Source organism: Manacus candei, unplaced genomic scaffold (genome assembly GCF_025592945.1).
Source record: "Manacus candei isolate 608988 ecotype Guabito, Panama unplaced genomic scaffold, ASM2559294v1 h1tg000049l, whole genome shotgun sequence".
NCBI classification, from domain to species: domain Eukaryota; kingdom Metazoa; phylum Chordata; class Aves; order Passeriformes; family Pipridae; genus Manacus; species Manacus candei.
In genome coordinates this window covers 8,441,610-8,467,284 of record NW_026138097.1, presented here as the reverse complement: position 1 = coordinate 8,467,284, position 25,675 = coordinate 8,441,610, and the positions used below count along the sequence as shown (strand labels likewise).

Here is a 25,675-nt window from a genome sequence, read left to right as displayed (position 1 = left end):
CTGACAGAGGGAGAGAAGACTGTTTACCTAAAAGGACAGAGTTGACAATGTATGCTTACACACAGAACAAGAAAAACCTGATTCCTGTACTTGTTTTACTAGAGAATCAACCTTCAGTTTTGGGGTTTTGTTTGGGTTTTTGTTTTGGGGTTTTTGTTTGGTTGGTTTTTTTTGTTTGTTTGGTTGGGTTTCAGGTTTTTTTGTTTGGTTGGTTTTTTGTTTTGTTTTGGTTTTTATTTTTCATAAAAAGATGTCCGAATTTTAATTCCTTGAAAGAACAACCTCCTAGCCTTTTGCACTGGCTTTAAACATAAAATAAACCCAAAACATATAAAGTGACTGATCTTACAAAACTGATGGATGCTGCTGACTGCACCACCATGTCCTAAAAGGTAAGTTTATAGATAAAGGCACACTGGAGAGAGTATTTAGCAGAAGCATTAATGGCAGCATGGCAAATACAAAGTTGAAATTGCTTAAGCAACTTGTTTGCTTGTTTAAAAATGCATGTGTCCATGAGCATGATTCCTGCTGGACCATTCTGGGAAGTTGTGCAGAATGGATTAAGCCCAACATTTGAATTTCAAATGAAAAAAAAAAAATCAGTATTTTGAGTGGGCCTTAACTTTATTCAGGAATACTTTAAAGTAAACACTGCATTATTAACGTTAACACATCTGGAGCAGAAACTGAAAGACATCAGAAGCTGACCTTGCTTTTATTGAACAAGTTATTTAAAAATATATATACATATACACACACACTCTCAAGAAGGGGGAGAGTGTGATAAAGTAGATTTGTTTCAATAAATATGCTAAACTCCCCATACACAGAGTTGAAACTTGGTTTCTGAAGAAAGCAAATCATACCATTTATACTGCACCTTGCTGGTGGGTATGGGAAAAACATAGACAACACCTGCACTAGCCCTTTTTAGCTCTTCACAGCCTCTCCCTCCACGATGACTCCTGCAGCCACACAAAGCTCTTCAGAGAAATGCAGGGCTGGGCACAGGATAAATATTCCTCAGTGCTGTATCAGTAGCCTTATGGACTCTTGCTGGCTGCATTTGAGAATCAAAGGTATGAAACAAGTTATGAGCATGCCGTGTTGCTGCAACTTTTGACTACTGATTCCTTCCAACCTAGTTGCCCAACTCCATTAACAAGAGAAGCACAGAAGCCCCAGTGTTCAACTCAGCCACTCTGGTCTCTCAGACTTCTAAGAAGAGATGGAGAAAGCCCTGAAATTCTCCACTAAATTATTCTTCATGATGGAGATGAGCTATATACCCTCCCTGAGCCTTCTATGCTGCTCCCCTTGATCTCTATACTGCTCCATCCTTCTCCAATATTGGGTTCTCTACTTCTGGACTAAAACCAAAAAAACTCTCCAAAATGCTCCCAGAGGAATGTTTTCTCCATCAAAACACATCATTCCTCCATCTCAGCCCAAGACTCCAGCACATCAGTAGAGTACCCCCAGGAAAAGCTGACGTCATGGCTAAATAGTACCACGGACACAGATGTCCCCACCAAGTGAGGCTTATGTATAAAAGCCAGGTCTTCAGTTTGGGATTTCAAGGACAGTATTGTGGGGGCATGATTTTAAAGCCTAACAAGCAGGCTGTGAAGAAATTATCCAGACTGTGAACAGGATTTTAAGAACTTCAATACACCTACCCTTGCAAAAAACCTGAAAGGATCTTTTTAGGTCAACACATCCAGTCACTGAACAGCCACAGAGGAAGAAGTAAAACAGTTCAATGTTCAAGCTAAAACCTTGTTCAGTACCAATTCCCATGACAATGAAGGTAAGTGTTGAACCTCCTGTTTCACACACGGTATTTGCCACAAGCATTTCACTACACAAGTGCCTGGCACGTTCTTTAACTGAGCACTAAGGCTGACAGATGAAAACTCGTCTCGGCTGAGTGTTTAGTCTTAGAAGGTTCAGAGCTCCTCAAAAGTGATGTCTAAGCAAAAGGTTGCTTGAGATGCTTAAAATGCTTCTGAAGGCGCTACAGTTTCCTGGATGGACATGGCATAGATAAAGCACTTTCATCATTACAGAATCAACCTAAGGCTGGACTTTCCTGTAGACATCATACCTCCTATGAAAATACAGGGGAAAACTTTCTCTGAAAACAAAACAAAGACATTTCCACCTCATGAAAAAGAATTCCCTAGAAAAGAATTTCCACCCTAGAAAAAGAATTCACAAAGCGCAGTAAGATAAACACAATGCACTAAAAATGCTCTGTGTTTCCATCCTGAACTGAAAATTAAGATGGAGTCTGTGGCCACATATTACTCTCTATAGTTGTAATGGAATTTATCTATATCGGTTTTTGCTGTTATAAACCACACTGCTTCTCCAAGAGAGTGCTAGGAGCACAGGACACGAATCTATATGCCATTGTTAGTTATCACAGTCTGTAGCACAACAGCCCTGGCTAATTTTGTAGCAGTGACATAGAAAAAAGGGTCTTCAGAAGTTCAGACAAACATTCAGTATGGAACATGGAAGAAATAAGATGTGCTTTTCCTTGTTCCTATAATGGTGACAAGAGGAGTTAGTGGACCATCTAATCTTTCTTCCTTCATTCTTCCTTCCTCTACCTGTGTTAAAAATTTACCCTTTCATCTGCAATTAATTGATAATTTAGGAAGCTTTTGGTTCTAGAAAAAACAGAGGTGAGCCAACATGTTTCAGATGTGTCGCACCAGCATGTTCTGTGCTTTTACCCTCATTCAGTTATCTGTCTTTGGAGCTGTAGTTGAAGGAAACTCCATTTCTGATGGATCCATTCATAAGTGTTCTAGGATTCTCTCTTTCAATCTTTTCTCTGCTGAAGATAGTGTCCTGATCACTGTCAAACTCTGACTCAGAGACCATCAGACTGGAGTTGTGCTCTGTACTTCTGTGTTTTATACCTGACAATAAAAAAGCAAAACAAACTCATTAGAAAGATTTGACTTTTTAGTAATAACTAACCACCACTGTCCCTGCTGTGATATGAAAAGTAAGTGAAAACCTTCTCTGCAGTGTAATGTAACAGCATGCACCACTGCCACTACCAGTATAAAAACTGGCCTAAGAACTATCACATACTGTCGGGCAGATACTCTTCCGACTTCACTACAGGCCTATCAGTTTATGGCTCTGAAATCTGAATATATGCATTTAAATTTGAAACAATTAGATTATCTTAGTACATACCTAATGTACTTTTAATAGCTTAAATCTGGAAATTAGTCTGTCTACTCAAGTGTCTTATTAACACAAGTGGGAATGAAAGGTCATGGTTTCTACAGAAATGTTATCTCTGTCTTTCTAGGAAAGCAATTTCTCAGGATGATTCTAATTTCTTGGATTCCAACACTTCCCCTGCTAAAAACTGGAATTTAAGGAAATCAAAATATATGTAAACAGCAGCTGAAGTCTACTGAGGTTTAACAGGGCACTTATAGGTCAGGAAGGAACTGCTGGGCAGCAATAAAAACAGCTCCAAATTAAAGCATGTGCAGAGGAGAAAAGGTTACATAGAGAATGTCTGTGGGACAATAAAATGTTCTAAATTAAGATTAACTAAGAAGCTCAGAGCAGTGGCTGAGCCCAAGGCTTCATACAAGAAATGAAGCAATTCCCCTCTAGCCACTCCATTGTCTGACTCTACCATTTCCAAACTTTTAGGCCAGCTTCTGGGCTCCTCCTGACTACAGCTGTCAATTCAGACACATTGACTGTACGCTCGGTGGATGAGTTCACAGCTTACCATATAGCACTTACCGTATTTGGGTCGTAGCTCCATTCTCTCCTGCTCATCTATGTTATCTAGGATGGTATATTTTGTTTTCCTTCTTATCTTTGTCCTCTTTCTGCTAGAAAGGAAGTTACCACAAAGACATGTCATTCTCATGTACACACATAAATCTGGTCCTTTTCATACACATAGCTATATACCCTGATATACACAGTGTCATTGTACTTTCTCACCTCCACTTTAAAATAGTTGTTCCAGTTTATACCTGCATAAAGCAACTGTACAATCTGGACAAGACAGCATAGTTTATTTTCTCTCTGATATACAAAGATGAAGAAAGTAAGATTTATTTGCCACAGGGGTTCAGTTTGTTCAACTTCAACATAGTTACTACAGACAAGGCAGACATATATTCATTTGCCCTCACAGTTCACAGTGAAGCCACTTTACTGCTCAGCCAACATTACAACAACAGCCACCCACTTGGCCTCTATGGTCTTCTAAAAAAAAAAATAGAATTCATTTGGCAACTCAAAGTCTTTAAAACCTCCAAAACTCCAGTCAAATCTTAGGACTACAGTGTACTTTCCCCTGTAGTTTCCCCAAAGCAAAGGGAATCTCTTGCCATTCTGTCCTGTGCAGCATTTCTTTCCCCTTTTTCACATGGATCTGTATCAACCAGCCCTCACTCTCTGGCATAAGCAACATGAGGACAAAGGACAAAAGCAGCTGAACTAATAAAGAATCCCTTTATCATCAAATCTATACAAGCCTGTGAGGCTCCACACTGTGGGAGTGGAGTGGGACAAACTTTACTATCTAAAGTTTTCTACTAACAGCACTGTTCCTTCAACCACAAAAAGCAAATCGGCATCAACTCCCACACATCCTTTATATACTACAAAAAGTTGAAAATATGGAAAGATTTTGACAGCATTTCATTTTTACTAACACCTGAACAAGCTATCTATTTGCTGAGCCGTTTGGGCTGCAGCAGAAACACTTGCTCTAGTGACAGAACTTGCAGGGGCCTGTCACTTGAAAGAGAATTTCTTATCAGCTCACCACGAAAGACTGGAGGGAGGACAGAAAGGGAAACAACACAGAGTAGTAGATAGAACTGTTTAAGGAAAGAGGAAGCAAGAAGTCTGCATAACTGAGATCGCTGAAGTACTCCTTGCCTGTTAGCCACATGCAGCCCACCTACCCACCCTTCCTGTCCAGGGGAAACACAAGACTGGGAGCAGATCCTTTCCCATGGCCTAGAACATTCCATTATCACTGAGTGACCTTCAGGGTGTGCCTCTTTTTTGTTTGCATAGAATACCTGGAGGACTTGGAGACTGTGAAGATCTGTAGTATACTCTCAGCATTTTGACAATAATTATCACTTCATACAAATGATACTGCAACATTAGCTTTTTGGGTTTTTTAATGTAGAGAAGCACAGAGACACAAATGGATACTCTTTTTTTCAACAAAAGTGTGTCTCTACAGAAACAGCTACAGGAAGCTCCTCACATGTCTGAAAAGAATTCAGTGGTTTAGTGCTAAGGACTGGACTAAAATATGGCAGTTTTTGCATATACCCCATCAAAAAGAAACACAAATCATGTACCTCTTGCAGCAGCAGATGCAGAACCAGGCAAGCCCTACCATGACCACAATCAAAATAAAAACAGATACAGTCACATAGAGTATACTCCACTCTGAAAAAAGAAACACAACAGTGCTTTGTAAAGTGATGAATAATTTCTAATACAAACCCTATTAAAATAACCAATTCTGAGAAATGGGGAGTGCCAACAGGAAGTTAGGAAAACTCAGCACATTCATATTCTCAGAAGAATTCCTAAAAACTCTTAAGCTTTAAGACTGAAAGTGCACGTTAGAAAATTTTCTTCCACTCTAATACCTTTTACCGTCCCAAGATTTCTGAAGTCTATGTGAGAACTGAAAGTCCTGCAAAGGGGCATGGTTACCACCTCAGTTATCATTCTCTAACTGAAATAAACATAGGTGTACTCTAGGTCTGGCTTTAAAAGAGCAGTAGTGCTTTAAAAGAGCAGCTGAATAGAGATAGATCTTTCTACCTGCACACTTACATTTATAAATCCAGGAAAAGAGAAGGATACAGAGAGATGTGCAATAATGTGAACTCCAACATGTTCACTATTTTCAGTGTTATTATTATACTATGGAATAGCACAGCAGGGCTACAGGAGGTCCTAGCCTCAGGCTTAAAACCTACCACCCTCTTTGGGTTGTCATTAGTCTTTGTTTACTACATAGCCCATGGTTACTTAATGGCTTGTACTAAGCTCCTTATAAGCATTTATAGATTTACTTGAAGACTAGTGCATTGCTCAGCAAATGTCTCCAAGCCTGCACAGTACTTAGAGAGTTGAGCTTTATTTCAACTTAAGTAGAAGACAAATTAAATTTCAATTTAAGTATTAGTTTTTTGAAATAGAGAATTTAGGCTGATAAATTAGATGTGCCATAGAATATGGACAGGATGATGCTGGTGAACCTAAATTGCATCTCCTAGATGCAACAGGTAAACTGAAAGAAACAGTGGAATTAATCATGCTAAGAAACTGAGGTTCTAAAGGTGACAGTATTGGTCAGTCCAGAACACTGATGTCTTCTTTGCTTAGATCAGATCACACTTCTGGCACAGAAGCATCAACCACCCACTCAGAGAATCTAAGTTGCTGTCTCTTTTACAGTTTTGCAACACTCCTACTCAAAAGCTTTCCACTGCCCATGTTATTAAACAATCCCTCCAACTGGCCCCAAATTGTTGCAAAATTTCTCTCCCGTGAGAAAATTTTCACATATTTTTCATCAGATAGTGATTCTTTTTAAAATTTAAACTTTTAAAATATTTTAAATACAGGTTACTACTGCCAAGACATTGTAATTTCAGGAAATTATTCAAATACCTTTCTACAGAAATGTACTGCTGGGCTGGAAAACAGAGACCGTTTTAGTCCTCCCTCAACATCTACCTCCTAAGTATTCCCCATTCTGAGAGCAAATAATCAACAGTCGCAAGACTACGAGTTACTCTTAAAATACATTCCACAACACCAAACTCACCACAATTACTCTCTCCATCATTTAGATAACGATGTATCAAGTTTTCCATCCACAGCTGGTAGCAAATGCAGCGCTTTGTTATGGGGTCACAGTGCCCGTGTCCAGAGCATTTCAAAAGACAGGCTACAAACAAAACCAAACGTGGGTCACTTGTGCAAACGGACAACTTGTCACGCATCCTTTTTGGGCAAAAGCAGCAATTCATTATAAGAAACCCTAGTGGCCTATCTATATTGAAAATATTAGAAGACTAGGTTATAACACAGCAGTCACCCGATCATTCTGCCTGATACTTGCAGACAAGAACAAGTTAGGTTACCAGCCTATTTACTGAACACTATAAGCTCTGAAGGAACCAGAGACATGAAACATATCTATATTATGGCTATATTGAATTTTGCCCATCTTCCAAGAAAAGATGTTATGTAAGGTATCCTTATCCTCATTCTCCAGGCCTTCCTGATGCAGACCAGATTAAGATGTACTTTTGCCTGCTGTCACAGATGATGTCTTTTAAAAGAATACAAGTAATTGGCACCAGTTTTCCACAAATCATGAAACATTTTAAGTATTGTCTTCAATATTATCTTTTGGAAAGCTACACCCAAGCCCAGACACCAAATGGCAGACAGAAGGCCTTCATGCACTGTTTCCAGGCACTGTGTTAGCCAAATGCATGCAGAGTTCCAAGATGAGCAAGCACGGTACAAAACACACCAGCCGTGTCAACTCGCAGGACTTTAAAGAGCAGGAAGTCAGCCTTCTGTTTCAAGAGCTGCAGGTGCAGAGTTCTTGAGACATCTGATGCCTTGATCACCGTGGAAGGATGCCCGTTCTGCACGTAGAACACAACTGCGGTGCTGCAGAAAGAAGGTCATGACTGCTGTCAAAGATCACTTTTGTCAGGCATTCAGTAATAAAAGTATAAAGGCATATATAGCCTTTAGTTTTGTTTGTTTCTGGAAAGCAAATGTCACCACTGATAAAGATTTGGGAATTCTGTCCATGGATCAGTCAACTCCATTCAAATGACACAGACTTCATTCTGAGTTTGGAGCACCAGCAGTTCTTTGGCTTCTCAGTTTCACAGAAGAAATGTGAGGACAACAGCAAATGTAATTCCCTTCTTGGTCCTCCTGACTTCTGCTTTAAGAAGTACATATACATTTGCTTTCTCCACCCTCATGCAGAACCTGTCATAAAGTGCTCTGAAGCAATTTCACTAACTTTAGGAAACCGAATTAAATAGGAGAAAAAGCTCAGAAGCAAGGGATACAGAGATTTCATATGGAAGGCCTCTTCCCCCATCATCCACAGCTTACAAGTTGGGTGGTGTTGATCTCATCCTGTATCAGACACTTCAGGGAACATTTTAATTTAAAACGCTGTTATTAAAAATATCACAGCCATAAATGGTAGATTTTCCAAACTGTGTTTTTAAATTTTAAGAGGTTCCCCAAGAGCTAAATAAACACCAAAATGGGCTTTAAATTACCAAGTAGTTAACAGGAAGGAATTTAAAGGTAACTCATGTCAACATGAGCTGGGTTCTGTGGGCATGCACAGCCATCTCTAGCTCTCTACAGCAGGCAGAGAGGGTATTTCTACTTCAAAGTAAAATGCCACATGTAGGAGTACCCACTGTGGAGTTTCCTCTGCAAAAAATGGGTTTTCATTGCCAGTTACCTGGGAAAATGTTTATAAAATATTAACAATATCAAAACCTTAGAGAAGAAGTAGAAACAAAACGGTTTGATCAAATAGAGTTGGAACCTTATTTTGAAATACAATACTTGCTTCACTGTGAGAAAGTCTCTCTGTTTTGCTCTGTCCAGCATTTTGAAAAAATAGCAGCACTTTAGGGAACAAAGACACTGAAATATATATCCATGAACTTTCTCTAAAGGAAAAAATAAAAAAATCTATAGAGAAAAAGTCTGATTTTTTTTTAAAACAAAATACTTCAGTTCTAGACCTCCACAGAGCTTATTTCATCGATTTTCTACCGCAGAAGACATTCACCTCTTAAAGTACATTCTGTTGAGAAGTACAGCATTTTTTGTCATCTTACAAAAGATTATTTTGCAACTAATTATGAGCTGTGAAAGAGGCAAAGAAAATCACAAATCTTTCGGGTACAGGAGGATATCTTTGTACCTTATATCTGAGTAGGCTTGTATCTTCTGAACTTTGATATCTGAATCCAAAACATTCAGCAATACAGCCAGCTGTCTCACCAGAGTGTCCTTCTGCTGTTCACTCAGCTGTCCCACTCCAACCTGCAGAATCAGCTCCACCAGACCATTCCTTTTGGGATCTGACAGAAGAAGAACATACTATTCTTTCAGAGCCTGGCAAATTTCAGTACCAACTGAAGACAACATGCAGTACTTGAAAGTATTTATTAATACTGTATTTTCCTGTATAAGACCTGTATCACTGAAAAGCCAACTCTTTCATGTTCTTAACAAAGTACTTAGCCTATATTGTCACATTCCCTCTGAAACAAACCAATGTCATCAATTGAAATAAGAGTACTTCAGGGTGCACTTCAGTTCAGCATTTACATATTTCTGTGCAGAATAGCAACTTCTGCTCCCCTAAATGCTGCCATCTTAAAGTCAGAGGTAAGCATTAGGTGACTCTAATTACTGAGTTCCCTGCTACTTATTTACTACTGGTTATCACTCAGGAAAAGAGAGCCAAAGATGAACTTGTATGTCTGAGAATGGCAAATTTGAGAAATATCAGATATGTTTACCCTTACAAACTGAGGGTTCTGTTAAATAGTACTTGGACTTCTAGAGTGCCTTGTAAAGAAGAGAAACTTCACAGTTATCCAGTGAGAATCATGACCCAATTATTATGACTACATTCAACAATAAAGTGAGGAACAGAAAATCACTGCCCAGGAGTCAGACAAGCAAGAAAACTGAAGCTTCAACTTCCATCATATAGCTATTCATCCTGCATTTGAAAACAAGTCTATAAAACAAGCAATATCAAACCATGAAAAGACAGTTTACGTCTCCCTAACATTCTCTGAGGATTGCTTTTTTCCTTCAGGAGGAAAGAAGAAAAACAGACATAAAGCCACACTTTCAATCATCAAACACACATCTGCAGTATTTGTACCTAGACTTAATGTTTAGCTCCCATCTCTTTCTACTGGCCAAACAGATTACAGTCAGAAAAAAAGAAACAAAAACCTACAATGAATGAAGAGGAATAAAAGCCTAATGAAAATATTAACTAGAAAGTATAATTTTCATTTATTGATGCTCCCACTAAGGTGACTGTAGCAGTTAAGAATCCTGACATGCCAACTTCTAACACACTCAGGCCTATTCAGAGAACAATAAGGTAGGAAGAGAAAGACCTGTTTGCTTTGAGAGAATCTTGTCAACATCTAAATAAATAAGTGAAAAGGAGAACAAAGATGTGGTATTCACAACGTATCGATGACCTTTTAATTCTCATACCAGGCCGCACTTCAACAGTTGCTGAATCAACATCTGAGTCTCCTTTAGCATCCGTCACTTTCAAGTGGAAAGTATAGGTTCCTTCCACCAGATTAGTTAGCTGCAGTACTGCCTCGTGGTCCGAGCCATGGATCACATCCTGCAGAAAAAAGGTACTGGAATAATTACACCCTCAGGGAAAGCTGCAGGTTTGACTATCAAGTCGGCTATCCGGAACGACAGTGTGAGTTCTTGCTTTGACTTTCGGGACAAATGTGACCTACCCATAGTCTATAGCAGAGTAAGGACAGTTTGGAAGTGAAAGTTAATGAGGATGTCTGCACAGTATGGATATTTTCATTAAAAATACCCCAGAAAGAACAGCTGACAATCTGAAGAACTCATTTGCTTGAAAATTCGAGACAGTTACATTATTATTTCTCTGTTTTATACCACTATCCTTAGTTCTGCTTTCTTAACTCTTAATTTCCTTTCCTCCGAGTTCATGTATTTTCAACTATCAACTCTGCCAGCTGTATTTAAGCTAAGCCTCTTCAATTCTTACACACTCATGTGAATTGCCTCTAGAAGCTTTGTTTGGATTTTGCTATTTCTCCTCTCTCAGCACTTGCTGATTTTTCAGTATCTTCCTGAGTGCAAAGAACTGTCCACAACACTTTGTGAGATAGGGAAAACAAGTTATCCCAGGTTTAGTAGGATATATAAATTTCAGTTTATCATGAGGTATTTCTGCTTTCTGCCTCTCTCAGAGAGCAGACTCCTCTGCCCTAATGACCCAGGCTACTCACCATGGTCTGCCAAGCAAGGTATCTACACATCTAGCATCAAATACCATTTTTATCTTAAACTGCAAGTTTTACCTCATCTGGTATCAGACATGATCCCTTAGTCTTTATCAGTACTTCTTGTTCTCTCAGATCCTTACTCCTCTGGAACAGTTGGATTTCAGATGATTTTTCTCTCTAACACATTAACTTGATACTATCAGCAATTACTCTGAGACACAGCTTTATTCTTCTGTCTCAAGTCTTTCCCACCTAAGTCCACATTGCTGCAGTGCTCTTCCTTAGCTATCATATTCTCTAGCTGTACTGAAAATATCACAACCCCCTTGAACTACAGCATTAGAGAGAGCAGGGGAGACAAACCAGAACTCTATACATCACAGCAGCTTATGAGTCACACCTGCTCTCCTGGCTGCAATGACATTACATGAATAACAAAAGCAGAATTTGACTCATTACAACCCTCAGAAAACTCACCCCAGCTGCTGGGCTTTGACCGTCCCGAATCCACAAATATGACACAATCCCCTGGTCATCAGCAGATCTTGAGCCATCCAAGGTAACAGAGTTATTTGGAAGCACGAGAACATGTTTCCCACCAGCGTGCGCCCGAGGTGGACTGTTGTTTTCTAGCCACAAAAATAGTGGAGGATAAGGATTTGCTTTCAAAACATGAGAAATGTGACCTGTCATTGCCAATACACCCACATTCCAATTCTTCACCTGATAATTACAGACAATAACAACACAACCTCATGTTAAAGCTACAGGGAAAGGATGAGTGGGTATACAAAATTTGGCTTCAGAATTATTACAGTCTAACAAAAGCAGAGTTGCACCATGAGGAGAAAGATCTTTTTCAAAAAGAATTGTGGGATATTCTATTTAGAGTCTCACAATAACTTAAGCACCAGATCTTCTCAGTCAAACAAAAAAATTTTCTACCTACTTAGAAACAAGGCCCAGCATGAGGTCACCATGCTGGGAAATTTCCATCTGGAGAATCACTTATTACCCAGTAGAAGCTTGTGTAAGAACTTATATCTTCATAATGCCTGTATTTAGGCAATCAGGAAATTTAAGGGTAAATCTAGTTCTCACTGCTTACCACTAGCAGTGAGATTAAGGCTCACATTGGGCACATGGCAAAAAAAAAAGCCAGAGAAACAGAAACATGCTCTCTTTCCAGAAACCAGACATCACTGACTTTTCTTTAGAACACAACTGATAAGAGAGAGATCCAGCAACCTGTGGGGCTGAGTGAAATACCTCACTGGACATAATTAGTTGGAGATAAATAATTCAATATGGGGCACATCTCAAGGGCCTTGGCTATAACTCTATTCTTTAGAACAGCAGAGAGTTTTCTGTGATACAAGGGATTTGTCTCTTTCAAATAAAAGCAGTTGACTAAACTTGGTTATTGGAAAACTAAGTCTTTTTAATACTGAACCTGTGACTGTAGACAAAACATACTGTGGCTACACTTCACACCACAAATGAGACCATAAAACACATTTGGGTAGAGCTGTTGCCACGTATTTCTAATTAAACACCTAACTGAAACTCTGAAATGGTTCAAGCAATGATCCATATGGGTAAAACAAAGTCCAGCTTCTTCTTGAAGAGGCACAAAGGTCAGGGCAATCCCAAGCTCAAGTGCAAGTTGGGCAGAGAATGGACTGAGAGCAGCTCTGAGGAGAAAGACTTGGGGGTGTTGGCTGACAAGAAGTTCAAAATGATCCAGCAATGTCCACTTGCAGCCAAGAAAGCCAACCATATCCGGGGCTACTGCTGAAGTGAGCACAACCCTGGAAGTGTTCAAGGCCAGGCTGAACAGGGCTTTGAGCAACCTGGTCTCATGGAAGGTATCTCAGCCCACAGCAAGGTGGTTGGGACTAGATGATCTTTATGGTCCCCTCCAACCCAAAATAGTCTATGATTCTATCATTATCCTAAAGCCTCTTCCACCGCATGCATGTTGGGAAAAAAAACACAAAACAAACAAAGACCCCAAATCACCGAAACCCCACACCACAGCAGCTGTTTTCCTCTCTAAAAAAAAACAAGAAACAAAAAACAAACCAAAAAAAACCAACAAAAAAACAAACCAAAAAAACAGGTCTCTTAATACTAAATTTTTAAGTGGAGATAGGTTCACTGAGATGTCGCTTCTTGGAGGTTACTGAAAATCCACAGTAAAACTGCTTTTCTGCTCAAAGCTTAACTTCAAAAATAAAATAAAAATGTACCTTCTTAGTGATGTAAACATAGCACTGTCAACAATATTAATTTGGAACATTTTTATTACAAATAATTTTGCATATATTGAACTTTAAAATATCTTGCAGCAAACAAAATTAATTCTGCCAGTCACTTACAATACTACTGTATTACAGAACAGCAGACAAGTCTTACTGAACACCCTTGAAATACGACAACAAATATATTATAACTTTCTGTTCTGATTTCCTTTACATTCTGTCAGCAATTGCATTACCTGGCAAGCTGCCCACCATATCCTAAGACACAGCAACAAGGCTTCCCTGCCTTCGAGGCTTACCTTCCTTCACAGTTATAGACAGCACAGATGCACTGCTTAAGCCCTGTTGGTCTTTCACAGTCAGCCTGAAGCGATAGGTACCAACTTGAAGACCAGTCACAGTTGCTATCGCTTTGTCATCATTTTCCATCTGTACAGAGCTTGGTCCACTGAAACAAAACATGTCAGAAAAATAATCCTGCATAGCCAGCCAAACCATTTGTTCAGCAGCACTGCTCATGCCATTTGCTTTTATTTTATAGCACTGATGGCTAAAGAACTACATGAGACACTAGTTTAGTTCAGAGAATGCATAAATGCATTTTTTTGAGGCATTCAAAGCACGCAAGCACCACATACCCAGTTATAAAAAGAGTAGAAAATGCACCCCAAAAGTTCAATCTCACCACTATACTATTCCATGGGAGCATGCAGATGATATTGCTCTAAGAGCCACTCACAATATGTACTGGCTGCCAGCAGACCTCTTCCTGTATGAGGTATGATGCTTGCATGAGCTAATAGCTTGTCCTTTTATTAAGGATCGGTTAGATTTGCACATAAACATACAAACTTTTGTAGAACATTTTCAATCATCACTCAAGACTGCTTTAGTCAATCATTACTGAAAGTTCAGGATAAAGTGACTGTCAATTTACTTTATTATTCAATAAACAAGAAACTGAGAAACTCTTGTTCATCTAAGCACTAATGGGAAAACTTCGTATATTACAGGAGGGTACCCAAGCCTGCTACTTTCTTTTTAAACAGGAGACACAGAAATTCCTGTCATTTTTTCTTAATTTTATAAAAGTAGGCCTCAAAATGACACAATGCAAAACATACACAGAGCTTGCCTAAGCTTTTCAAGTTGAACTTAAAATTACTATTTCTTACCCTATTACCACCCAAGTGGGAAGGTCCTGAAAGCAATTCCCAAACAGTGCATCACCCAACACAATTGCACAAGAGACTCTAAACACTTTCACTTTGTTCTCTATTTTATTGGAGATTAGTAAAATCTCTAGATACCTGATATTTTCCCAATGATAGAAGACAATGCCTTGGTCATCTTGGCTTTTGCTTCCATCCAGTGTAGCACTTTCTACTGGGAAGGTCAATTCTTTGTCAGGGCCAGCCACTGCTACTGGAGGACTGTTATTTTCTGCAAAATAATATTTAGTGTATGACATTTGCTATGTAGTCACTGGCAAGCCTTTCCAATCAGAGGGAAGATTTTACACAGAATATTTTATTAAAGAATTGATATATTGGCTCTAAAGGCACAAATCACAAGTATAACACACACGAGCCAGCAGGTAGGAGAGATCAGCTCTGCAACAAGCCAAATACCACAGCAAATACTTCCCCTTTGCACTGCAGGCACAGTCACACTCCCAAAAATTTTGCTGCATGCTCAATGCATTATATGAAATGCTACATAACAGGAGTGGTGGGGCATTCTCGTGGTCCTACTGCTCCATTTCTTTCAAAACCTCTCACTTGGTTCTCTGCCCTCAAAGAAGATACTGACCTGTGTTTTCTGCTGCTCAAGGTCAGCACGACACCACCAACTTAATGCCAGTTCAGACCCTTTGAGGATTTAGTGCAAAAACGTGTAACCTGTTATTCTGTTTTCAGCCTCTGTTTTTGTGGCATGGTAAAACTGGCAATGCTGCCACTTTCCTGGGTATTTATCTGCCCTTAGGCCTGACTTCAGCAATAGCATCTTTCTAGCTTCCACACTATAGCAGGTCTTAAAGGCACCACCACACACTGTACTTCCAATTTACGTTCTTGATTTCTGCAGTAAATGCCCACTGTAAAGCTGTGCCAGAAGGGATCATCTACAAAAAAGATATTTATTAAGCAACAACAGGAAGATAAAACATTGCCCCGTGGTGGAATGTGAAACCTTCACATTGGCAGAAAAGAACACTTTGGATGTAGTAGGTAAACATGTTACAAAAAGAAAAGGTATTAAAAAAAAATAAATTTCATGAGGCCTGGACCATTTGGGCTCATTCATCTCTTGGCTCCCAAAACTAAACAAGCATTTGAAAGATACAGCTTTTGAAAACTCCTTGCTTGACACTTTTCCTTAGAAAACACAATGTAATTCTGGTGAGAATTCAAATCACACAAGGACTTTTGCACAAGAACTGCACAACAATAAGAAAACTGAGCAAAGCACTGATCGATACTCTGAACAGTTGCGGTGGTTTGAGCCTCCCCCTGGGGAGGGGGGCTGGAAGTGGTTGGTCCCAGGTGAGTTTCTGATGTGGGACCAATCGGAGCTGTTTTTCGCCCCTGTGAAATTACGATATTACAACAGCCGGAGGAAGTTCTTGGCAGTGTGAGAGAGATTCAGAGCCATGAGGTGAGAGGAGAGAGGCCTGCGGGCCCCTCGCAGGGGGTCAGGCCCTCTCCCTCCCCCGGCCGGGCTGTGGGGAGCCCAGGACAGTATTGAAACTGAACCAGGTGCTGTGGCCAAAGGCTAGGGGGCTTTTCCCCCACTGCCCAGGAGAGGTGGTGGCGTGGACTTGAGAGGCCAGCCAGGGGGTTGGAGCTAGCCCTCCAGACCCCAGCAGGCAGGTGAGGCATTAGAGCTGAGCCGGAGATGGGCCGAGGGGTGGTTTGGAGCCAGAGAAGCAGCTGCGATCATACAGAGATGGAAAAATTCCAGGCAGAGGAGAGAGACTGACGCAGTCTCGCTGCTACCTTCTCCCTCCCCATAATGACGGGGGAGGTAGTGACCTTGAGCTGAGACTGAAGCAATGAGAGACAGGCTGAGGGGCTCGGAGGAGGCTCTACAAGAAGTTTGGGTGGGGGCAGCCGAAAACCAGAGGAGGAATGCGGGAGGGAGGAATGCCTCCCTGTGACATGTGGAAGCTGAGCTGATGCAGCAGCTGGAACAGCGAGAAGCCAAACCAAGCAGGCTTTTTCTGGGTAAGGACTTTCAGTGAAAACTATTTGGGGTATAAAAAACTGAGCAAGACCCAGAAACCCTGCAACCTGGAGAGGAAAGAGTGAACATCTTACTCTCTGGGAGAAACTTTCACGAACCAGGGAGAAAGGACTCAAAGCTGATTCCCTGGACCTCGTGATGAAGACCTGGTAAAGCAAATGTTCCTTTGCAGTCCAGGAAGAGACCTCAGCAGAAGCCGAGGAGCTGGTGGGGTGCAAAAGACCCCTTCTCCAATACCCCAATGAGAGAGACTTTAGCTATTGCCCTGAAGGTTTTTCTTCTAAACTGATGTGGGAGGACCCCCAGGGGTGGTAGAGATTGTATTAGTACTGTGTATTTATTTGCTTTTTAGTTTCTATAATATTTATTGTGTTAGTAATAAATTTTGATATAATTTCCCCATGCTGAGTTGTGCCTCTCTGAAACCTTCTCTCTCTCGCATTGAGGCAAATTGTGGGGGAGCTTGGAAATTGGATATTTTTGAGGTCAAACCTCCACAACAGCTTTCAAAACAGATTTCGTAGGACATTAAACTGAAGACCTACAACTTAGCTTTTAGAAGCATTTAAACAGATCTCTGTGCAGGTAGCCTTACACAGTCAGGCTGGTGTGAGCCCTCAGGATCACCACCTGGACTTTTATAATTCTGCACTTGTTTTAACTGTCTGCTTTGACAGAAAACAGAGGTGGAAGAGTCCTTGATGCAGGGATAGCAGACATCCCTGCAGTGTGGGGACATAAGGCGCTGGAAAATAGTGCTAAGGCATTGGGCTGGCCCACCCCAGAGGTGCCTGCAGGTGACTTACCAGGCTGCACGATGAGTGTGACCTCAGCCGTGGACCGCTGCCTCGCAGAGTCTGTGACAGTCAGCTGAAACGTGTAATCTCCTTCCTGCATTGCAGATAACTGGAGGTACGGCGTCCGCACTCCCTTCACAGCATTTGTGAAGACAGAGCATGAGATAAAACAGGAGTGTTCATGGATAATGAAAGGTCTTACAGAGCAAATGTGAGGGAAAAAAATGTTTTAATTCATAAATACGGTGTTTGAGCAACACTTTGAGCACCTTGCAGACAAAGAGGAGGCTTAAAATTTGGTGCACAGATGGATGTAATGTGTTCATGATTGCAACTGTCCCTACCAAACCCAGAGAAATAACTACAGACAATAAATCCTACTTTCTCCTGCTGGTATAATTATTGCATTATTTCTGAACAACAATAATTCTCAATCAGGAAATTAAACACTGATGAAAATTCCTATAGCTCATTACATTTCCTTAGGGATATTTTGAAAACAAACATCATGACATCTGTTAATATTTATAAAGACTGTTAAACGCAAAATCAGAATTGAACCCAGAAAGACAGGCTTATGAGGAAAAAAACATATCAAACAAGATAAATCTGTCCTGAGTTTACTCTTTGAGAAGTATTAGCTGATATCTATATAAGCTCATAAAATGACTGGGCCCAGCTATAGGTCTTTTTTCTAATAAAATGAACATTCGTGGCATCTCTCACATGGGGAATAACAAATCACAATGCAATTACATTTGGGGGGTTTTTTGGACAAAGATGATAATGAGAACTAAGGGACTTGATTAACTAATCAGCATTTTAACAATGGACACCACATCAGAGACCAGCATCCTCTGGAACAGGTCCAGAGAAGAGCCATGAAGATAGATCAGGGGGCTGGAGCACCTCTCCTATGAAAACAGGCTGGAAGAGTTGGGGTTGTTCAGCCTGGAGAAGAGACCTTATAGCACCTTCCAGTACTTAAAGGGGGTTTAAAAAAAGGAGTGAGAGGGACTTTTTATATAGGCAGATAGTGACAGGACAAGAGGGAATGGCTTCAAACTGAAAGAAGGCAGGTTTAGCTTAGATATTTGAAGAAATTATTTACTCAGTGTGGTGAAGCACTGGAACAGGTTGCCCAGAGAAGCTGTGGATGTCCCATCCCTGGGAAGTGTTCAAGGCCAGGTTGGATGGGGCTTTGAGCAACCTGATCTAGTGGAAGGTATCCCTGTCCATGGCAGCAAGTTTGGAACTAGATGATCTTCAAGGTCCCTTCCAACCCAAACCATTCTACGACTCTATGATCCTCAGCTTTAGGCACATGAAAAAGATTACTAGTCTGTTGAAAAGAAACTGTAACATGCACTTGCATTTCCACATTAAATACCCAATGAATCCACTGGATATCTGAAGCAGTCATTCCCTTCTTTCAGGAAGGTCGTTTTAAGGTTGAACAGCTCTCAAAAACTGTAAGTTCAGCTTCCATAGATGCTTTAGGAAAGTTTTTTTTCTTGGTGAATGAACAGAAATAAGCCATAATGCTGCAAGTCCTTCCTTAATTCTGTAATTGTCTCTACAGTATAGGCTTGCATCAATATTATTCCTTTTCTAAACAGATCTAAAAAGTAATCTCTTCCCAGTTCTGAAGGCCTAAAGCATTTGCCAACATAGCAGAAATCATGTCTCTCATAAAAAATGGTTTCTCAGTTTCAGTTGGCTTCATTGCATTATATTAATTATCTCAACTGTCTACAGAGCTGTAAGAATCTCCAACTTACTGAGTGCAAGTCCATTAAAAAATTTATTAGCTTTTCTCAGATTAAAAAAACCCACAACAAACCAGACCAAAAAAAAAAAAAAAAACCAGAAAAACCCCAGCCACAAAAATAAGGGAATAAATTCCATAAATCCTCAATGGAAATCCAAGTTTTAGTGAGCATAAAAACCCATCACAGAGCATGGTTACATAACACTGCCAAAAGGTCTTGTCATCTTTCATGTCAATTCAGAAGATCAGGTTTCCATTTGAGTTCTACTCTCTCCAGGAGAAATCATTGCAAGAAAACTCTGACTACCCCCACATTCTCTCCTAACCAGTTTTCAGTATGCCCAGCACCTCAGAAGATGGGAACCTGTGAAGCAGGTTCAAGAACAGACAATGTGAACTTCATGTATTTTCAAACCACCAGGGAACAAATAACAGTGTTTGGTTGGACCTACAGAATGAAAACAATTATGATCAGGAATTAAAAGTAGTATCTAAAATAAGAGCTGAATACATCTAAGAGGACAACAACAACAAAAAAAAGAGTAACGTCATTCTAGATATTTCAGTGCTTCTGAGCAGTTACTCAGGTATGTGTTTGCTCATGTCAGAGGCAAAGATAAAAGAGCTTTCTAATCCTATGCAAGGAGAAATTGACATACCTGCATTGCTACAACCTTGCCTTTGCTTTTGGGACTGAGGGACCACTCATAGCTGACAATTTCATGGTCGTCACTGCTTTGGTTTCCATTTAGCGTGATGAAGTTCTGGGGCAAGGTGACTGCCTGATTAGGTCCTGCATTAGCAATAGGTGGGTAATCCACTGGTTTGTTGACAGTCAGAAAAGCAATGGTGGAGTTGGCTGCTCCATCTGAATCAATCACTGTGAGTCTATAATAGAAAATCAGTATCTGTTAAGATGGACTTCTGCCAAGATCTAAATTCAAAGACTTATTTTTTCTGGTAGTTTTTCAAACACTACATAAACCAGAGACACTGATTAGATGATACAAACTTCTCCTTCAGACATAGTCATTCCTCAACTAAGATAGGAAAGAAATTCAGAAAACTGTTTACAAACAAAGCTTTCGACATTTGGGGAAAAAAAAAAAAAAGCCTAGCTATTCTGGATCCCAGATGAAACCCTCTGCCTGCAGTCAATGGCAGCTTCACCAATTTCAAACAGATTTCACTGCAATGTACTTCACTGCAATTTAAAAATGTACTCAGTAAAAACCAGGGATTTCATTCATCAGCCATAGTGAAAGAGTCCCTGTCAACATCTATAACTAGAACTGCTTTGGATTTTCAAAAGCTATACTTACAGCACAGCAGTAGATCCTAACTTCTTATTTCTTCGTGGCACACTATTACTAACTTTAATAGAGCTTAATATCAGTGTCAAGTCACAAAACTAAAAAAGTACAGGGTTTAAAAAAATACAGACATTACTGCCTCTCAGAAACACAAAACCAAATCATCTTAAAATGAGACTGTTGCCGACACTTGAAGGGGATGAAACCTGCCCTCCACAGTGCGGTAACTGACTAATCCTCCTCTGTTGTGAAAACTGCAGACAGCTGACCACATGGAAGGGAACCTGGGTGGGAACAAAACTAGTGCTCATTAGTTCTGTCATTAGGGAACTCAAACTTTTTGCAATGGGTGCACATCCATGCATATCAAGAGAGCTGGATTTTATTGACCAGCTAATTTCTTGTCAACTAGAACATACTGCTCTAGTCAGCCTCCCTTCAAGGGTGCAGAGATATAACAATTAATTTCTTAATTTCTTAGGTTTGGAACACACTTAAAAGTATTACTTGCAAGAAAGCTCTTTTTTAATATGGAAAAAAATTCACACTAATTTCTGCTACTGTACAATATGGAATAATTCCAGTAAAGAACACAGAATGAAAGTAGAAGCTTTTGGTGAAGCTTATGCAAACCACCACATTTAATGTATACGTATGATGGCTTCGACATTCTGCTGATGCCTCACTGATATACAATATATTGACTGGTAGCCAAAGAACACAAGCTGGGTAAGTGGGAAGTCTGCCTGCCTCTGTGAAGACTAGGCTTTAAGTTAAAAAGTTCAGAAAAAGGACTTTGATTTTCATTAAGCACCCCAAACCACAAACATTGCTTCCATTGTCTGGACAAAACCCAGCTTCAGCAGTGCATAAATAGAGGAAACCAGTAGCAGAGCAAAGGCTTTTATGAAGAATAGAATGAGTCTCAGTAAAATCAGCACATAACAATGTCTTGTGAGGATCAGTCTGCCAATATTATTCTGTCTGCCACCACCCTTCAGGGGATGACTTTGACACCCTGACTGCATAATTTCATCTCAGGGCACTAGCTATCTTCTAAGCTGGGGAAAAAAGTAATAAAAAGAGTTTTGTCACAGTTGTTATTGCTGAAAGTGGAAGGTATTTAATTTACATAACTTTGTGCTAAAAAGTATCACTATGCTGGTATCACAAAACCACTGCCAAGCACTTTTTAATAAAACTGCTCCCTAAGTCTCTCCTCTGTGCAAAATGAAGGGTAACAGCATGCAGAAGAAAAATGAAGTTTTCTGTTTGAGGAGGTAGATGTGAGCACAAAGGGAAACAAACATTTAGTTGACATCACAGAAATAATTAAAGCCCCAAAGGAAAGCATCTGTGCAGGTACCTGAAAGTGTAGTTTCCAGGAACAAGGTTAGACAAGTGCAAGACAGGTGTGTCAGCAGATGCCTTCTGCTCTCGCAAGGGACCTTTAATTTCTTCCCAGTGGTAACTCACTATCTTCATATCATCTATACTTTCTACATTCATTAAAGAAAAACATATCAGTTTCTTGTAGCAATTGCTGAAATGAATGCTAAAGTCTTTCATGCACTCATCTCTTACTGGTTTTCTACACCTGTCTCTTCAAGTACATTTGAAAAGGCTTCATAAACCACAGATTCCAAGTTACCTTTGGTATAATTTTTTGAAACAATTTTTCATACACATGGATAAAAAAAAAAATTCAGTCTCAGACTGCACATTCCAACTTGTCTACTCTCAGTAACTATGAATATAATTACAACATCTATCACACCCTATGTGACAGCTCTCTACCAAGGCCCCAGCTGTACTGGCACAGAAGAAGCTGTAAGAGCAGCTGCTGTTTGGATGCAGTAGCCCCTGACACATTGCACCTCAATCTCCAAGTGGAAGGTTGCATTTCATAATTTTTTAAATTTATTAAAATAATTTATAACTGGACCCAAATCTCCAAAATAAATAATGAATTATCAGGGAACTTCTGAGAAGAGTGAGAAGAAGCAATTCCACTTATAACTGACAAACAGTAATGTCATAACTGTATATTAAAAATACAGGATATAAACACAGGAGGGTCCAGTACGTACGACTGCCATCGATGAAGGTGGAAGTTGTAGGCAAAGAAACTTCTTGCACTTTGGGGGAAGCAACAGCGACAGGCGGCTGGTTAACTCTGAGGGCTGTGAGAAAGACGGGGGGAAGAAAAAAAAAAATGAGTGAGAGCCCAGGCAAAACTAATGTTAAGTCTACAGATCAATAGTCCCCAGTGATTAAATCCAGATCAGACAGCTTTGCAGCAGCATCTGCTGTCCTTTTTGGACAAGGGAGAGAAAAGGTTACTGAATAGCAGTGTGCTGACACAGCAGTCTTCCACTGCAGCTGCTTCTAACTGGTATAATTCAGATCAGACCCATGCACTGTAATTTGTAGATAGAGCCAGATCAGTGCCTAATTGCTGTACTGGAGAAGGAATCATAAAAGGTGACATGATGCTATCTCAGGCTTTGCCTGAGGAGGGTGAAAGACCAGAAAGCACTTAAACACAGTGAGCAAGCTCCTTAGCTCTACTTCCTTAGAACCCTTTATAGACATCAAGACACGAAACATGTCAGCATGACTGGACTGCCAGATGTCCTTGACAAACAGTAACAGATATGTATGAGGAGATAAGCATGCTGTACATCTACCTGTGTTGAAAAAATTAATTATTTCAGCCAACTGACTTACCTGGTTTGACTGTGACATTTACAAAACCTTCACCAAAGGCATTTACACCAGAAACTGTCACTTTGAAGGCGTAAAGTCCCACTGATAACTGAGACAAACACAAAACAAATTGGGTTACATATTGAATTATCCAAAAGCAGTATGCATAAATCTGACAATCATATTGTAAACAGAGAAAAATCTGGATATCTGAATCTTCAAGCTACTTTTATAAACACATACACAAAAGACCACTAGTCACTGCCTGGAAGTGGGGAATATAAACCAAACACTTAGGAATTTTTTCTCTATTTAGAAAATTATTAGAGCACTCTAAAAAAGACACTTCTAATCTTGCATATATTTGGTGACACACACGGGTGAAGACATTCCAGATGACTCGAGGTCATTTGAACTCCTTGAATCAAGGTGCCTTTCCCCACAGGTTACAATTCTGTGAAAGGACCACACAGATACAACGAGCCTGAGCTTACAGCTCACTTACATGAGAGAGCTTCAAAGTCTGGTTGTGCCTGTGCTCCATTTCACCACCGTAGTCAGCAGGGTGGCTGATAAGGCTCCACTCATAGGTGTAAGCTGTTTCTAAGAGCAACAACACAGTGTAAGAGTAATCAGTTCTGCCTTCAAGATAAGAAAACAAAAGAAATCAAGTTCACCATCCATCAGATGAAATGCTAAAGTAGGAAATCATGACTGCTGCTCTTTAAGCCTTCAAAATGAAGCAGTATGAATCCATGTTGAATATCCAGTGTCTTGCAACTTGGTAAAGCAGCAAGGATGTAATGGACTTCACAAATAATCTTCTTCACAAAAACGAGCTTCACATGAAGTAAACGTGTTTTACACAGCTGCCTATGAAATATGTATTAATTGCTGCTGTAATTCAAAAGCTGGCAGTTTTAAGGTAAATGTTGCATTCAAAACTTACTTTCCCCACTTCCCTCCCATTTTACAGCAAGATGCTATAAACTGGGCCACATCATCTTTTAGCAGAAACTACAGGCTTTTTATTGAACCCTCTTGCTAATGAGTTTAGGTTCTGAAAATAAAAGTCACTTAAAAAAATTCATCCTTAAAATCCAAAGGAGAAAATCCTCTCTGCAGTTGGAGCCACAAAAGAGGTAGTAGTAGCAAATGAGGAAAATTGTTTTATCCTAAGGAGTAGATGTTCACATAACTCAGAACTTGTCTGCATTTACAGGTTGGTAGTGTGTGCATCTCCTTGTATACCCAGGCTATTCAACTCACCTGTAGATGGTGGTGGGACGGCAAAGGCATTCAGTTCAACCTCATTTTTGGGTAGCGTCACTTGTATGTTATCTCCAGCAGACACAATAAGTTCTTTTACTGTATCTAAGACAGAACAAGTACACTATGTTATAACAGATGGAATTGATATAAATTTAGTATCTTCAAATATTATTTCCAATGGATTAATTAAAATTTGACAAACACTCTATAGGGAACAAGCAAGAATAATTAAAAAAATTCCTCATACATAGTAAAATAATAATCTATTATACTCATAACTGTGGTTCCCTCATCTTCCACCAAACCAAAGTTTTTCTTCTTTCCCATCTAGGAAGTGTCATTTTCCCTACTTCTGTTTTAGAGAAAAGTATTCTGATTATTCCAGTACATCACAGGTAACATTGCCCTACATAAAGAATGACATATTTTTATCAGTAACTGGATAGAAATGCAGGAATTTAAAAAATACACAGAGAAGACAAAAAGGCTATTTGCACTAGAACAAATATCATTAAATAAAGTAACATAGCTCATACTAGAACTAAATATCACACTTTCTTTCACCAAGAAGCACTGCTTCTATGTTTGTGTGGCACTTGTATGTCATGCTCCAATGTCCATCTCAGTGTCCCTTTTAAAAACTCCACTTGTATAGCAGGGCAAATGAACTGCACACTCAATCCCTTTGCTATCCAGTTCTCATCTGTGAAAACTCTTTCCTCTTCCAAAAAATGCCTAAGTACACAAACACAGTCCCCAACAGAAACATACTAAAGCACAACTTCAGTAAAGTTCCCATAGACATTTTAAATGTCTTCCTTTCAATATTGGGAAACCACAGAACAGAGGTTCTCCAAAAGGCAACATTCACGAGTGTATAAACATCCAACTTACAAACTTGGAACAGATGAGCAAAAGGCTACTCAGCAGTGGCAGCTGATGAGCTTAAAAATGGATGAGGTGAAGAGGCCACCCTGGCAGCACACTTTCTGTCACTGCTAGTTAAATGCACCCAAGGCTCCACAACTGATCATGGGAGTTGCCCTAGACATCAGTGGAGTGGAAGTTTGCACTTGGAACTCCACATGAGAGGAGAATAAAATGGCTAGAAGAGGGTGATGACCAAAGGAGAGAAGGAGGCACTGTCATTGGCTGAGAACACACA

General features: G+C 39.9%; 1 protein-coding gene across 7 annotated transcripts in view; it reads right to left on the bottom strand.

The window, feature by feature from the left end:
* Positions 1-212: 212 nt before the first annotated feature.
* KIAA0319 (KIAA0319 ortholog) overlaps positions 213-25,675 on the bottom strand; it is a 56,442-nt gene continuing 30,979 nt past the window's right edge. For 3 of the 7 annotated variants that reach the window (XM_051799491.1, XM_051799494.1, XM_051799493.1), the window contains 17 exons: positions 24,508-24,612; positions 23,744-23,841; positions 23,260-23,347; positions 22,620-22,712; positions 21,896-22,028; positions 19,876-20,104; positions 17,455-17,578; positions 14,713-14,845; positions 13,702-13,850; positions 11,616-11,767; positions 10,354-10,492; positions 9,029-9,188; positions 7,589-7,731; positions 6,872-6,994; positions 5,385-5,475; positions 3,793-3,884; positions 213-2,936 (listed from right to left, as the gene is read on the bottom strand). In XM_051799491.1, the coding sequence (XP_051655451.1) occupies positions 2,758-2,936; positions 3,793-3,884; positions 5,385-5,475; positions 6,872-6,994; positions 7,589-7,731; positions 9,029-9,188; positions 10,354-10,492; positions 11,616-11,767; positions 13,702-13,850; positions 14,713-14,845; positions 17,455-17,578; positions 19,876-20,104; positions 21,896-22,028; positions 22,620-22,712; positions 23,260-23,347; positions 23,744-23,841; positions 24,508-24,612 (2,231 nt within the window). In that variant the 3' untranslated portion in view covers positions 213-2,757. Of the gene's footprint in view, positions 2,937-3,792; positions 3,885-5,384; positions 5,476-6,871; positions 6,995-7,588; positions 7,732-9,028; positions 9,189-10,353; positions 10,493-11,615; positions 11,768-13,701; positions 13,851-14,712; positions 14,846-17,454; positions 17,579-19,875; positions 20,105-21,895; positions 22,029-22,619; positions 22,713-23,259; positions 23,348-23,743; positions 23,842-24,507; positions 24,613-25,675 lie in introns of those variants that run through there. The other 4 variants (XM_051799492.1, XR_007906648.1, XR_007906649.1 and 1 more) reach the window with 4 other exon arrangements.